We start from the raw sequence: 14,586 nt of genomic DNA, 5'->3' as shown, positions 1-14,586 counted from the left end.
ACGCACGTAAGTAGGTATATATTAATAATTTTGTTGCTAGGACCCCCTTAGCAACCAACAATAATAACTTTCCATACAAAACAGAATTAACTGAAAATGAATTCAAGTCTGCTTAAAAATGGCTAAAAGTATTAAAAGAATGCATTGTCGTCGTGTTCTGATATTATTCTAAAAGTTTCAAATGTCTAGCTAGTCGGGAAGTTAGTTAAAAATCTTCAATCGTCCAATACAAATCTTGGACAAACAAGAAAAAATCTGTACCGGACAAACAAGGATACGAACTAATAAAACCGTGGTAAAATAATCAAACCTAACTAAGCAATACCTACTGTTTACTTCCCTTAAATATTGTACCCTATGGATAAAACTTACTTGTTTATTAAAATAATAAATTGTATATACCTATCTAAGTACCAAACTTCCATTTTTTTTGTAAATTAACAAAACGTCAATTACAATCCAGGAGCCATGTAACTACAAGCAAGTGTATAGAAACTGTGCAATAATAATTCCATATTTGAACAGTTGGTAAATTCAAATTTCGAATCTGACAGCTGTTAATAATTTATGTATTATCGTTTTTTTATTTAATTCATGCAATACCAAAGTGATACTGTTTTAAAATATTTATTTACTCACTTGTGTTTTTAAATAATAAATAGGTACCTACTGCATTTAATATAAACTGTTGGTAATAAGCGAGGTACCAATCTATAAAATTGGAGATATCTCGCGATTTATGTAAAAACATCGAGATCCAATATATCACAAACGGTATTGCACACGCGTTGTTGGGATGCGACAAAAAGAGAATGTAATAGAAATAAAAACTCACCATAAATCCCTGTTTATGATCCGTTGTGGGCAGCATTTCGCTGTTGCTTTCTGTATCACAACTATCCCGAAAGGGACATCTCTGTAAACTCCGGCACTCATATTTATAAAACTTACAATTTTACGTATGTACAATTTAAATCTAAAGGACACTAAACGAACCATCAACTACGTTCGTGATTCATCAGCCGGGTACCAGCATAAAAAGACATTATGTTAGCAGAATGATATTAATTTTACGATTGGAATTGATTACACCGGAACTACAGACTGCACACGTTCGATTTTCAAGCGAATGTGGATTAAAACACTTGGCCGCGACATTGGTTATCGATATATCACGCGGTTTTCATTCGGCAGTGCATTTTTTGAGTTTTTTGCTTAAATGCTTATTTTAAATGTCAAACGCATGCACATGGCTGTACAGTCCGTGGAAAAGTATTTTTGACAACAATTCATAATGGAACTATAATCACCGTACTGTGATGAACTACAGATAATAGCCATGAACTTGATACTTGTACAACTACGTTGTAATAAAATTGATAAACTTAGAAGAGTTCTAACAATTATTTTAATAGTTTATTTTTTCAAGCAATGTTACATATTGTAAGTATTTGACTATAAAGTTTTGGAATAATATAACTTGAACTCCTCGTTCGAGTTTCCAGATTTTATACCAAGAAATTAGAAAATATTTTTTTACATCGAAGCGTGATATAATCATAGTGTAGTGATCACAGTAACCCTACTTCATTAATTTGACACGTTACACAACTTGACAAACTTGTAGGACAGTCAATAATAATTATATTATGTTGGTGTCATTGGATGAATGAAAATGTGCGGTAATTTTCGAAAATCGAGCACTCCTTATTTTTATTTACATAGTGAATATTTTTTTAGAAAATTTCTGTAGAAATTAATGAATACTACTATCTGAAAACCCGCACTGCAGAATTTTTTACAAATAGTTTTCACTTCATACTATATAATATAACAATGATGATAAAAACCTACCCAAAATCGCAAGGTAGTGTCATGTAATTAATAAAAAGGTGTTCCGCTAAATCGCTCTAGTGATGCGAAAGAAAGAACTTGGATTATCGTTGCAGGCAGCAGTTTCCGCATCCCGAATGAGGTCACTCAGGCTTCGGTGCTTATCGCGGAAGGCAGAACGCTTTACCATACGATCCATTGTGGTATTCTGTGCTGCGCTGTGGGTCGTACGCAACATTGTCCCGCAATTCTTTCAGGAGCTTCCTCTTCTCAAGCATCTCCCATAATATTATATGAGGTGGTATACAGTCCGGCGTGTGTGTATGCCACTCCCATATGGCAGCAGTTGCAGAGTTCATTATGGCATCCCAGAATAATATCCACTCTCCTTCAACAGGATCCGAGTCGATGGAAAACGTACCAAAAAGAGTCCGAGAATTACTGAAGCTCCAGCTTATAGATGGCACGCAGACTGGTACTTTTAAGTCTTTCCACAACGAGTCTGGCTGTGCCTTTGGGTTTCGGGACTCGTTTATGATCTAAACGGAGTTTTCCACTAAGAGTTGGTAGTCACTATGGATGTCTGCACCTCTATATGTCCGCACGTCTAGCAGTTCATGCCGATAGTTCGCTTTGACCATGATGTGGTCGATCTGGTTTCTTTATATTACCGTCTGGCGACGTCCATGTATATATTTTGTGGATGGTCTTATGGGGGAAAAGACCATCAATCACAAGACCGTTCATGGAGGCGAAATCTACCAGACGGGAACCATTATTGTTCATTTTCCCAAGGCCATGTATTCCCAGTACAAATACGTATGCGAAGGATCAGATCCCACTTTGGCATTTTAATCACCAAGGATTTCTGTGTGATCACACCTCGGGATATGTATTTCCAGCGACTTCCGCCAAACTTTTGTAAAATGTATCTGCATCTCTAGCAGCCTCTGTAGGAGCATAACATTGCCGAAAAGTGAAGGAGCCCAATTTAGTCTTGAAAGTAGCACGGATTAGGCGTTCGGAGATAGGTTCCTACCTGATGAGGCACTACCAAGCTTCCTTGGGCATCAGCAGTCCGATTCCACTACGTCGCAGAGTGGCGTGTCCGGAGTACAATAGACGAAACCCACGAATAACATTCTCGCCAATGCCAGTGAGTCGACATTCACTGATCCCGAGGACATCTAACTTGACTGTATTGACAGAGTATTTCTGTCAGATGCTCGGCCTTTCCATGGACATTTAGAGTATGGATATTGTAGTTCCAAAACAAACGAATTCAGGCGAGGTCCACACGATGGAAACGAGGGTCCGAGGCTTCCCTGTGCTTGAGTTAACCTGTTGGGTTTTATGGTGTGCAGGTGATCATCTCACACCACTCGAGTTCACTGGTGGGCTGCCACCTTAGGGGCCATGTACATGCCCTGGTTTTCTGTAGGGGGTTTCCTTCTCGTAGCCAGAATGTACCAGTTTTAGGCGCTGGTGTTTCGCCGAGGTAGAATTTGTTGGAAGAGCTATCATGGATAGTCGACATATTCAGCATTTCAACTGTAAGCACACCTGATCTGGCATCAGGCATATCCGACTGTCAGTGGCGCACCCAGAATTTAATATTGGGGGGGGGGGGCAAGGAGGAGAATGTAAATTAGTCCTATAGGCTCTTTTTCTTCTTCGCAGCCTAATTTCTCGTTTATCGGTCTTTTGTCTATTGCACTCGGTGTACCTACACCATGGTCCCCACATCCTGAAACGGGCCCTTGGGCTAGGATATTTGGGGGCCCCCTACCTACCGCTAAGATCAGTGACGTCCCTAGACAAAATGCCGCCCCTAGGCAGCGTCAAAATGCCGCCCCATTTTTTTATCATCCTTTCATTACTCCAATATCTAAGAAATGTGTTGTATGAAGCATGGCCCCCTCATCCTGAAGCGGGCCCCATGTTAGGATCTTTGGCGCCCCCCCTACCTATCGCTAAGGATAAAAGCAATATGACGCTCTACAGTAATGTTTTCCAAATGGTGTACGCGTTAAAATTGATGTGTATATTTAGTGTTTTTTTTGTATATTTTAATACATACACTTGAATTATGGAGTTTTTGAGTATCGCTACATAATTATAAATTGTATTGTGTAACCACATAATTTTAAATAATATTATTATTGAAGGAAATTAGCGCCGCAGGCGAATTTTTTGCTATCAGAGCAAATTTGTGATATGTGTTTATCTCACTTATCGAGCCCGGGCCCCAGGCTAGAGCCCTGTCAGCCCACCCCTTGTGGGGGCCATGGTATGTATACATTACTAATAAAATATACACCTACCACTAACCTGAAACATACAAAATTAAATTTAGATATCAATAAATAAATAAGCGAATAAATATAATATTAGTTAGACACTTACCCAAATCACCAGAGTTTGAGATGCCATTTGGTTGATATGTCTGACACATTTGGTTTGTATCATTTAGTAATACCTACGCAGATGTATTATTTTTACACCATTTTTTCTATGATATTATTGTACCCTACAACATGTAAACAAAATAATTTTCCTCATTATTTTTTTAATATAAACCTAAATTTAATCATAAATACACTATTAATTAATAGTCTCAACATTCAACCATTGATGATTGAAATAAACTACAAATCCACACTATTATCAGCAAAAAATATGTTTACAAAAAAAACGACTTAAAAAAAGGTATTGCACAGTATTGTATTCACAGCACGATAAATATTATATAATCTAGGTAGGTACCTACTAGTGTACATTTTTATTACAATTAACTGGTACTTAACGTAAGTACCTATTATATGCACGAATACTAATTGATTATGTCAAATGTCAATGAGGATTAATAATCATTATGAATAGGTATCTATTTGCAATAGGTACATCCGGCAACTTTTAAATCTCGCGAGTGACTGGAAAAAATATTTGGATAAATAAAAAAATACGGTATGTATCTACCTATAAATCTCTACCATAAATTCTCCTTGTTTCGTTACCAACGTTGATATAATATATAATATTATTTTCTTTTAATAACTATGGCACGGCATAATTATTGGCTTTTGCGCAGTATACCTACCACTGTTATGAAAGGAACTTTTTAATCTGAGTAAATGACATTATATTATTATGACTGATTTATTATTCGTTTGTGGTGTTTTACATAAAAATATTCATAATGTGTCTAGGCGCCAAGTTTATTAGCATTTGTATACGAAACCGAGCAGTCAAAAATAAAATAAAAAAATCATGCGGAGCGTGGTGACATCATACTAAAATCGCTGCGAGTACCTACTGGGTAATAATAAAAAAAAAGCATCGGGAACAAAACATCCCAACGCTCTGGTTATAATATAACTAAGTTAATGTAGCTATTTCTATATAATACCAAATGATTCTCCTCGATTTGCCGCCCTTCGAGTATCTGCCGCCCCCAAGCGACGCTCAATCTGCCTACCCCCACGGGACGTCACTGGCTAAGATTAAAGGCAGTGTGAAACACTACATTAACGTTTTTCAAATTATCTTTTAGTTCAAATTAAGGGTACTTATACGGTGAATTATTGGCGATTTTAATACACCTACTTTAATAATGGAGCTGTCGAGTATCGACACATAATAATCAAAAAATATATTGCACAATTATATAAGTAATTGAAAATGTTCATAGCTATCAAGTATAATAGCGTCGCAGGCGACTTTTTTTACTATTAAAGCTAATTTATGATGTGTGTTTATCTCACTTATCTGGTCAACCCGACACGCCGGGCCCCCCACAGCCCGGGCGCCCAGGCTAGAGCCCTGTCAGCCCTCCCCAGCCATGACCTACACCACTACGGAATTCGGGAGGACACCGAGAATTTTTTGACAGTTCCATTAGGGATTGGGTTTCTAAAAAAACCTGACATATTAGTGTTTCGAAATTTTTGTGTTTTTATTTGTCTAAGCTCAAAGGTATAGTTTATTGGCTTTCAATTTCAGGTGCCAGGGCCCCTTGCCCCCCCCCCCCCCCCCCTGAGTGCGCCACTGCCGACTGTCATACCAACCTTTGGCCCCTTTCAAGAGATAAATATACCCCTCGTTCATGGACTATGAAAAGACATTTGGCATTTATGGGCTATGGTGTCCCACGGAAATCGGTCGGCGTGATAACCTCTAACCTCTTTGAAATCACGTCAGGAGTCAAGCAAGATTATGTACTTGCGCCCTTTCTTTTTATCAGAATGATGGATTTGATAATGCGTAAGATGGTTCGCCCCGACAGTGGGATACACCTGCATCATGACGCAACCGAACTATGCGACTTGGAGTATGCAGATGACGCAGTCGTGTTTGACTCGACGATCGAACGGTTGGAGGTAACCGTGAACAGGCTCGCCGCGAGCTCGAAACGTGTGGGTCTTCATCTGAATGCGGCTAAGACCAAATCCATGTGCAGTGCTGCATGCATCGACGCCGACACTTCTCTGCGGGTTTCCGGTCTGCCCGTAGAGCTGGTGACCAGGTTCAAATATTTAGGTGCTACGGTTGAAGCTTGGAATCCGCATGGAGGTCAAGGCTGTATTCTGTGTGCTCCAAATATCGTTTGTTCAACGCGTGCGTGCTACCTGTGCTCCTGTATGGCTGTGAGACATGGCATCTTACTAAGCTTCATAGGTCTCGGCTTTTGAGCTTTGAGAATCAATGTCTCCGCCGAATCTAAGGGGTACATTGGTACGACTGCGTTACAAACACTTAACTTCGTGAGCGGACACAGCAGCCTTCGGTGATTGAGGTAAACACGCAGAGACGCTTTACGTGGCTGTGGCATGTGTTCCAGATGCCGCCAGAGTGTGACACTTCGTACCCTTGTGGCACAGTGTCAGCCGTCGCTGTGGCCGGCCCTCCCTCACCCTGCAGCGGTACTACAAAAGTGATCTACACGCTGCAGGTCTGGCATGGCGGACGCGCGAGAGTTGGCGATGGACCGAGGGAAGTGGCGCGAACTTGTGCTTGCATAGCTGGGGCGTGACAATGATCAGTAAGTGACTATTTTGTAATACATAATGAAATAAATATGTACTGTGAAATGGGGTGACATTAGACATTTTAGACGCTATTTTCAAAACTTTTCGTAACCACAAGTAATTCATGTTTTAAGCCTCAATTTTTTTTAAATAACCATCCTAGATGACTATAAATTTGGTACAATAATACCATTATTGTTTTTCAAAAATACTACATTTTTGTGATAATAAAAAATATCAATTTTCTGGTACCTACTTTCATTTGATGCAATACCGATTCCAAGTTTTGATATGTCGACCCTAACTATGCTGCAATCGTACCAAACGTAGAGCTGAATATTGTGTCTTCTCCTACAATTAATTTTGCCATCCCTGATTAGTCCAAATTTTATTTGAAGCATGTGCATGGCTTATTCATTTCAGTGTTAATGTCCACGTTTCTGATGCGTAGACGAGCAAAGTGAGCTTTAATTGGCGAGATAGTGGCCGGGTCCTAAAATGTCTCAATTGAAAGAAGTAATATATTTTGTTCACTGTCATGATTCTCATGGTTTTTTCCTGTGTCGGTTGGTTCACGAGATCCATAACAGGTGGAACTGTTGACCGTATCAAATTTGTATTCATCAAGGTCAATTTTTACCGTAATTTCTCATGCTCAAAGATATATTATTTAGTCTAAGATATATTGTCTTAGCTAAGATTATGTTTTTGTAAATATTGGATTAGCTATAAAAATTGTAAAATGTAACAGACTACCTGATCGTATAATTGGGGTAGGTACCTACTAAATAAATTATAAATAAATAAAACAGTTTTAACGATCAATAGTAATATATTTTGGATCTTATATAGATATATAATCTATAATAGTTACAACATAATCATGTACTTATGATGTATTATAATTATATATTTATATGATAAAAGATACATTTTATTAATTAATAATTACATTTATTCATTAATTACGACAATGTTTTAATTTATAATCACAGCAGTCTTCAATTTAAAACTAGTTTCAGCACACGCACATTCACACACACACTCACAAGATTTCAGCGCTACAATGTTGCCATTGGATACATATAAAAAAATAATAATAATCCAGTGTTCACAGACACGCAACAAAAATCTTGAATTTAGTTTTATTAGTATTTCGGACATGATTTTGCATTATTTTGGGTACATAGATAAATTAGCGGTGTTTATAAATAAGAAATTTTGATGTCTATGAAAATCACTGAAGGAAGTTCCAATTTAATGTAAGCGCTATTTTTATATTGAGACTTTGTATGAAAATTACTACGATATTGGAAAATACATAATAATATTGTATTCTGAATAAATAATGAAATCATAGGAAATTCTGCTATAAATTTTTTTTTCAAAATGCACCACTCTACATCATAAAACAATGAAAGTATAATTTGACTGAATTAATATTAACACTAAAATGCTTGATTTATTTTTAAATGCAACTCCCGCATCAGATTACGCACCATGAATGTTGACTAAAATTCGTTAAACACGGTGTTAAATTTCAATCGAGTGTTAAATAACGCACCTTTTAATAAAACTGTGCCAATTTAAAATATCTCGTATTCTGAATAATGACGTTATTGCGTCTTTCTTTAGCTTTGGCACGAAATACACTCCTTTTTGTAACTAGAAAACACAAAAGCACCAAATAAATAAAAATTGCACATGGGGCAAATAAAAATACATTTTGATTAAAAAATAAAAGATCCATTCGATAGAAAATTAAAAAGCTTTGTTAATTAAAAAATAGCGATTTTTTGTTACATTGTCTCTTTAGATGTGCAATTGTTAAGTTTCAATTCGTATTTATTTATACTTCACCGGGTTAGAGACCTTTCCTTGTAAGACAGGTAACAGGATTAGAAGCATATTATTTTATAAAAACTATGTCGGTGTTAGTCAGAAGTTTCGATAAAGCTGTAGAGTATTAGAATCGTCAAAGAATAGTCAATTCATCTATTTATTCCATCCAACTTTTTCAGTCAATAATGATGGCATCAGTTATTCGTTAGTATTTAATATCTAAACATACATAATAAAGCCTGATAATTTAATATTGTTTTCAATCAGGATAACAAACAGAGCAGAAGACATTATATTTGTGTGCATAACGAATACAGAGATATGTATGAGTAATGCCCAATTGACCAGACAGCATAATGCATGTCCGTTATGGAAAAAAGAGACATGTAAAGCCACTGAATTGTTAAACTTTACACAGAACATTGAAATTGTCCAAAATTCAAACTAGTATAGCGGTTTAAAACTTATCTCCCATTTCCTAGTTAGTTGCAGCCAGTCAGTTATCTACCGGAACTTTTTTTTTACATATCATTACCTGAAAGTAAGAGTAGAATAAGTCAAAAATATTTGTATCAAGATAATTTAACTTTTACGTTTATGTCATACAAATGAAACAGTTCCCTATATTATGTTTATTTTGTTTTTTCTGCAGCAATGTTATGATTTTTTGTATTATTAACAGTGAGGTATCTCAGTTATCCCACTGTTGCTTTGAAGTTAGAGGACAATTTTAAATAAATGCAAAAGTGACATTTTTTCTTTTAAATGGGGTGTTACAATTTAAAAAAAAATGTCAGTGATTCATTATTATATTCAGCAATCAATTGGCATTTATCACAAAATCGACTTTTTTCACTTTATCTCACTGTTGCTTTCAGGTAGAGAAATGTATGTTAAGAATTTTGTTGTATAAGTACATTTCTCATATGTCTATCTGTCAACTATCAATTAATGTGGCTGTTGGTAAGTCGGTAACCTCCATATTTCATTTCGTCATATTGAGATAAATCCTAAAAAAACATTTAAGACTGCAAATAGAATATTTTCTTTCTGCAAACATATTAGTATTCAATTAGAAAAAAGCGAATAGCGAAATAAAATATCCTTAATATCATTAAAAAATTATGTTTACAATTGGTCGTAAAACTTAAATAATAACGCCTGATGAATATAAACAACTATGCAATCAACCTAAGGTTTAATTCTATATAACTAATAGGTAAGATGGAAAAGTATTTAGAAACAAGAAAAATTAAAAAAAATATTAAAATGGAGGTTACTGCCTTTGAAATTAATAGCCAAATAAATAATAATGAAATCCAGTTCCTTATGCTAGTAAAATTGGGTTAAAATTGGAAAAATACCAATATATTAGTTGACCAATGGCAAAATATAACTTCCTAATAATTAGTTTGTCAAAGAAGATATTCTATTTTCAAATCTCAGTATCGTCGCTGTAGGATTGGTTTGTCGAATAGACCAAATGTCAAATGTTCAGGAGACGATAAACAAATTTCATTTTCCTATATTTAAATTGTTGTTTTTACAGCATATGAAAGCTGTATTCATTACAAGGTAATTTAAAGAAAATGATGGTTTGGTCCATTTAGATACAAAATATCATTCTGCATTAAGGTGATGCATCAGTGAAACGCCAAATAATTTTCAACTGTAGGCGCGACGAAATTTTGGACTCGCTGCCATTCAGTGAGAGAATGTCGAGCCAGAAACACGTCACTTTGCTGCGTGATGGTGACGGGTCAATTAATTCTAAAATCGTGTAAAGATGACTAAAAACGTTACCCATTTACTTTAAAAAGAAAACATGTCAATGAATATATTATTATTGTTACTAATAGAACAATAAACAGAACATAAAATGGACGTATGTTGGATTTATATGACAAACAATATTTCGTTTGACAGGCATCATTTGCACCCGCGACCCGCAATCCGCGCATCGCCTAGCAACGATCTTTTTAGACCGTGCCTCAACGGGTCGATTTCGACAAAAACGGATATTCGACAAACCAATCCTATAGCGACAGTATGTCAGCAGGTTTTTTGTAAACTGATTTTGCAAGTATTAACCTCAAATAAAGAATTATAATAATGCAAGTGTTAAATCGTGCATTTCTTTTTTAGGTAGAAATAAACAACAATTTTGCTTTATTTGAGATCATAACATACAAAGAAAACTTTCAAAAAAATCATATTTGCTCATTCTTTACACGTTTGCATTTCTTTTAATGTTTTAGTGTAGCCCACGTTTACTGCTGCTATTTAAACCTTCAAACTGAAACAGACTGCGATATTGGTCCGTGGCACCTGTTAAATGTTTTGAAATTAGTGCCATTGTGTAAATCAATCAACACCATATTTAAAGAGTGACCACATTAAAAACAATTAATTAACGTGTAATGCATTCTAATTATAACTCAATTTAATTGAACATGCGCATCTATTCTATACACAAGACTGCTATCGGCAGCTATCCAGGGTAGTTTTTCATATGTTTGTATCGAAGTATTATAACTGTTACATTAAGTTAGCCGTCTAAACAGTCAAAACTGTCTATCTTGCTCTAAAATTTAGCACACCCAAGAGAGGTACTGTTAAAACATAGCACTTATTGTAACAATTACAACTAGCTTATTGTAATTGTTACAATAAGTGCTAATACTTCGATACAAAACTACCATCGATAGCCGCCGATAGCAGTTTTGTCTGAAGAATAGATGGGATGAATTGATTTCCACAGTTATAAAAACTTAACAACTGGATAAAATACAATGAAACATTAACTTTATCAACTCAAATCCACAGATTAATTTCTTCCAGAACGATATTGACAAGCTATGACAATATCCTTGTATATAAGAAAGAGCTGTATTTATTGTGTTTATTTTATTATGCATAATGGCCGTCCACTTAGATTTTTTTTTGATTTGTTCGAAATAAATGTTTACCCATATTTAACGTAACTAAAACATAATAACTCGGTTTATTTTTAAATTGCCTTGGTGGTGATGAAACATTACCATCAATACGAAACTGAAGAGATCTGAATGATGTTTTGATGTTGGAAAAAATTGTTATCTATCGCAGTTTTTGTATCAAAATGTGAAATAGATCAGTTCACCACCATGGCGACGATAATACAAAAGCGGTTAACAAATATTTTGCTTCAAATAGAGTTAAATAGTGAAGTTATTATATGGAATGGGTGAAAACTTTCTGCAGTTAACGTCCGTCCGTGGCTTCACAACAATCCTCCTCTTCCGCCATCTAGCTTACTTAATAATTGACTCACAGTCCGTAACATATCATTGGAGTTAATTATTTAAAATCCTTCAATAGTTAAATTAAAAGTAACTGTTATAAAATAATATTTGACAAAAACTTTCAAACTGGTCAAGAAATTATGAGAATAATACCCCATTTACATGTGCACGGATTTACTGATGACAGCATGTATTATCGCGGCCATATCAAAAAAATGCATGTGTAAACACGTATTATCGTGCATATTGCAAGATTGCATGCATGGATTAAAAAAGTTTGGACAATTGGATTGTGCGATATCTGCGCCTGCGCAGTAGAACGATAGTAGCGAACCTGCCGGTAAAACGAACTACACCGTGCACTCATTTCGAGGTTAACTAATTTTCACGACCTGTCAAATAGTACCATAAAAATGATGTGTCTCGGTTACTCTTGAAGCTTACACTTACTCGAGACAGTCAGTGTAAAAAGTTATTATCGCGATAGTTTAAAATACACACTATTGGTGTGAGTAAATACTTGCCATGTACAGGCGCTATAATTCCATAACGATGAATAATGATATTATTACGAGATAATAAAAAATAATTTGCTTGAAGTATGCAATTATAGATCAAGCAATATTTATCCAAACTGTGATAATCGGCATTAAAGTTTTACTTTTTCTTAAATATGTATGCAATAAATGAGATTGCGCATAATTCAAAACTATCACAAGTGGACACTGATCAATATTTATAGCTGTTTAGATGTTCATTATTATTTAATTGAAATATTTTACTATAATAATATGTATGTTGCCATTCACAATGCATTTTTTTTTAAATACGACACTTGATCTATAACTGCATATTAAGTGTCCAATTGAGCCCATATCCGGAAAACGAGCGTTATCGTGATAACGGTGTTTTTTGGTAAATCGGTTTAAATTGCGCGGCACACATCTATGCATGCACTCACCAAATATTACTTTGATATTCTAACAAGAGGTGGCAGTGGACAGTCTAAGCTGACCACGTGTTGCACGCTGTTTATCCGTAACTGAACTTAACTGCCAACATCTCTGAACGCCGTTTTCAGGATAACGTTTGTTTTCCGGATATGGGCTCAATTGTAGGACACAATTTTATTCAATTTACTACATATCAAATATCGAAAGAAATAATACATTCATAATAATATTACAACAAAATAATATGTAAATATATTTTTTTTAATAAAAATAAAATCATCTTCGATAATGCTTCGCAATAACGTAACCAACCGACAAAAACTACGATATTAATACTAAGACGTTTAGCATATTTTCAGGATCAACTGTATGTTAGGTACTTAAGTTTTAGAATTGTTACCGCAAAATGTTTCAAACTCTGTAAATACACACTGTAAATAATATTAATCGTAGAATTAATCTACCGATAAAATAAACATCCGATAATTATGTTAGTTAATCTGTTATCGTAAACCGTCATCATAACTGTGTTATACTAGTTTTGTGCATGTAGACGTAAGTAATAATCAATTCCGAATATAATTTTTTTCTTACACCTTCAATATTGAGTCTATATGTATATGTATCAAAGAGTCTTCAAAATAGTCAATTATAGTACAAATACAATATTTATGTCCTAAGAGATGTTAATGAAGCGATGAAAGTGGGGGGGCTAATTCTGCATTATGTTACGAGATATTTGAGTCGCCTAGAGTTATAACTCACAATTTGCAATTTTGTCAAATCATTTCTCACACTTGTCATCTGAATAAGACAGAGAGAAGGAAGAAAGAAAGAAGAAGAGAGAGAAACAAAGAGTTTTAAATATTATATTTTAAAAAATATTGCAAATCGATAATATCACTCATTAATATTTATGGGAGTTTATTACTTTTTTGTGATTCAGAAAAATAGTCATGTTTGTTTTGAGATTTCTCCAAACTTAATTTTTGGAGAATGTGAGTTATGACTCCAGGCGACTAATTTAATAAATCATTAAATATCGAGTAATAACATAATATATTTTGATTATATAACAAAAAAAATCTCTATAACCATTCGCATACAGATAACAAATGAGGTGTTAAGAATCAAAATCTACCATCCACAATTTTTTATTAATTGTTTTCGAGATATTTATGTATGTAATACCACTAAGTATTTTTTTCCCATAATCTTGATAACGTAACAGTCTTACATTCAATTAAAAAAACAACAGAAGTAAATATAATAATATTGCTGAGTTCACTCATCATACACTGGCATCGAAACTGTCAAAAAAAAATGTTCTCCAAAAAAATACAACAAATGCGTATACACATAATGAAAAGAAACAGAAAAAAATGAGAAAAAAAAAACAATTTGCTAGTGGAATGTCATAAGAATACATAAAAATATACAATATATAATTATAAATTTAATTTAATACTTAAAACGAATCATATCATAATGACTAAGTTATTTTCTGCGCTTTTGAATAAGATTATCACGAAACCCGCTCGCACGCGGTATCGCTACGACAAGAATAGCTTCATTCTCCCAACGATACAATATATTGTGTTCACCATAATGTACATATTAATTTCTAAACACTCATATTATTTGTTG

The 14,586-nt window shown here is 34.6% G+C and overlaps 1 protein-coding gene across 4 annotated transcripts in view; it reads right to left on the bottom strand.

The window, feature by feature from the left end:
* The window catches only part of MFS16 (major facilitator superfamily transporter 16), a 102,083-nt gene extending 100,809 nt beyond the window's left edge, over window positions 1-1,274 (bottom strand). For all 4 annotated transcript variants that reach the window (XM_085956364.1, XM_085956365.1, XM_085956366.1 and 1 more), the window contains exon 1: window positions 836-1,274. In XM_085956364.1, coding sequence (XP_085812490.1) covers window positions 836-999 — 164 coding nt within the window. In that variant the 5' untranslated portion in view covers window positions 1,000-1,274. The remainder of the gene's footprint in view (window positions 1-835) is intronic.
* Between the last annotated feature and the right edge of the window lie 13,312 nt (window positions 1,275-14,586).

The sequence above is a fragment of the Rhyacophila brunnea genome, unplaced genomic scaffold (assembly GCF_057557595.1).
Source record: "Rhyacophila brunnea isolate RB1 unplaced genomic scaffold, BYU_Rbru_1.0 scaffold_6, whole genome shotgun sequence".
Lineage (NCBI taxonomy): Eukaryota > Metazoa > Arthropoda > Insecta > Trichoptera > Rhyacophilidae > Rhyacophila > Rhyacophila brunnea.
Note: the sequence above shows the minus strand (reverse complement) of the source record. Positions and strands in the feature narration are given on the sequence as shown.